At 29.2% G+C, this 623-nt stretch overlaps 1 protein-coding gene across 1 annotated transcript in view; it reads left to right on the forward strand.

Moving 5' to 3' along the window:
- Nucleotides 1–623, forward strand: part of LOC106867545 (soma ferritin) — a 9,877-nt gene that overhangs the window by 7,314 nt on the left and 1,940 nt on the right. The window contains exon 5 of the mRNA XM_052973017.1: nucleotides 294–434. Coding sequence (XP_052828977.1) covers nucleotides 294–434 — 141 coding nt within the window. The remainder of the gene's footprint in view (nucleotides 1–293; nucleotides 435–623) is intronic.

Here is a 623-nt window from a genome sequence, read left to right on the forward strand (position 1 = left end):
ATATATATATATATATATATATATATATATATATATATACAGCATCAATTATTATTTTGGTCTACATCCCTTTACAATCCATTACATATTAATAATTTCGCGATACTTTCTATGAAATTTATAGCTACAACACTGATTTCTGTGAGAAATTATAAAAGAATTTAAATGAAAGGAAAATGTTAATTTGAAGAAAGAACGTATTAGGAATTTTATGATGTCATAAAATTCTTGTTCTTCAGGGACACATTTTACGACGTGTCATATTCTTTTGACTCATATGGTGACGTACAAAGGAAAGATACACCAATATTTGTATCGTATTATACTCTTATATTTCACAGAAACATGGTTTATTAGCTTTTCAAGATGCTTTAGCTTTGGAGAAGATCGTGAGTGAAAGTCTGGAAGGAATTATCGCAGAAGATGACTTTCAGGTAAACCACCCTGTTTCCCTTTTCTATTTCTTTTTAGTTTACATTAAAATATCGTGTATAATATGCACCCTTATAGTACGTGCTGATCGTTTAGTAGATAGTCTTATGAGATTTTAGAGACGCTACTTTGTGCAATGGTCAGCTCGGTTTTGGAGATTCGAATATGTGTGTTTATATATATATATATAT

This window comes from Octopus bimaculoides, chromosome 14, assembly GCF_001194135.2.
Source record: "Octopus bimaculoides isolate UCB-OBI-ISO-001 chromosome 14, ASM119413v2, whole genome shotgun sequence".
Taxonomy (NCBI): domain Eukaryota; kingdom Metazoa; phylum Mollusca; class Cephalopoda; order Octopoda; family Octopodidae; genus Octopus; species Octopus bimaculoides.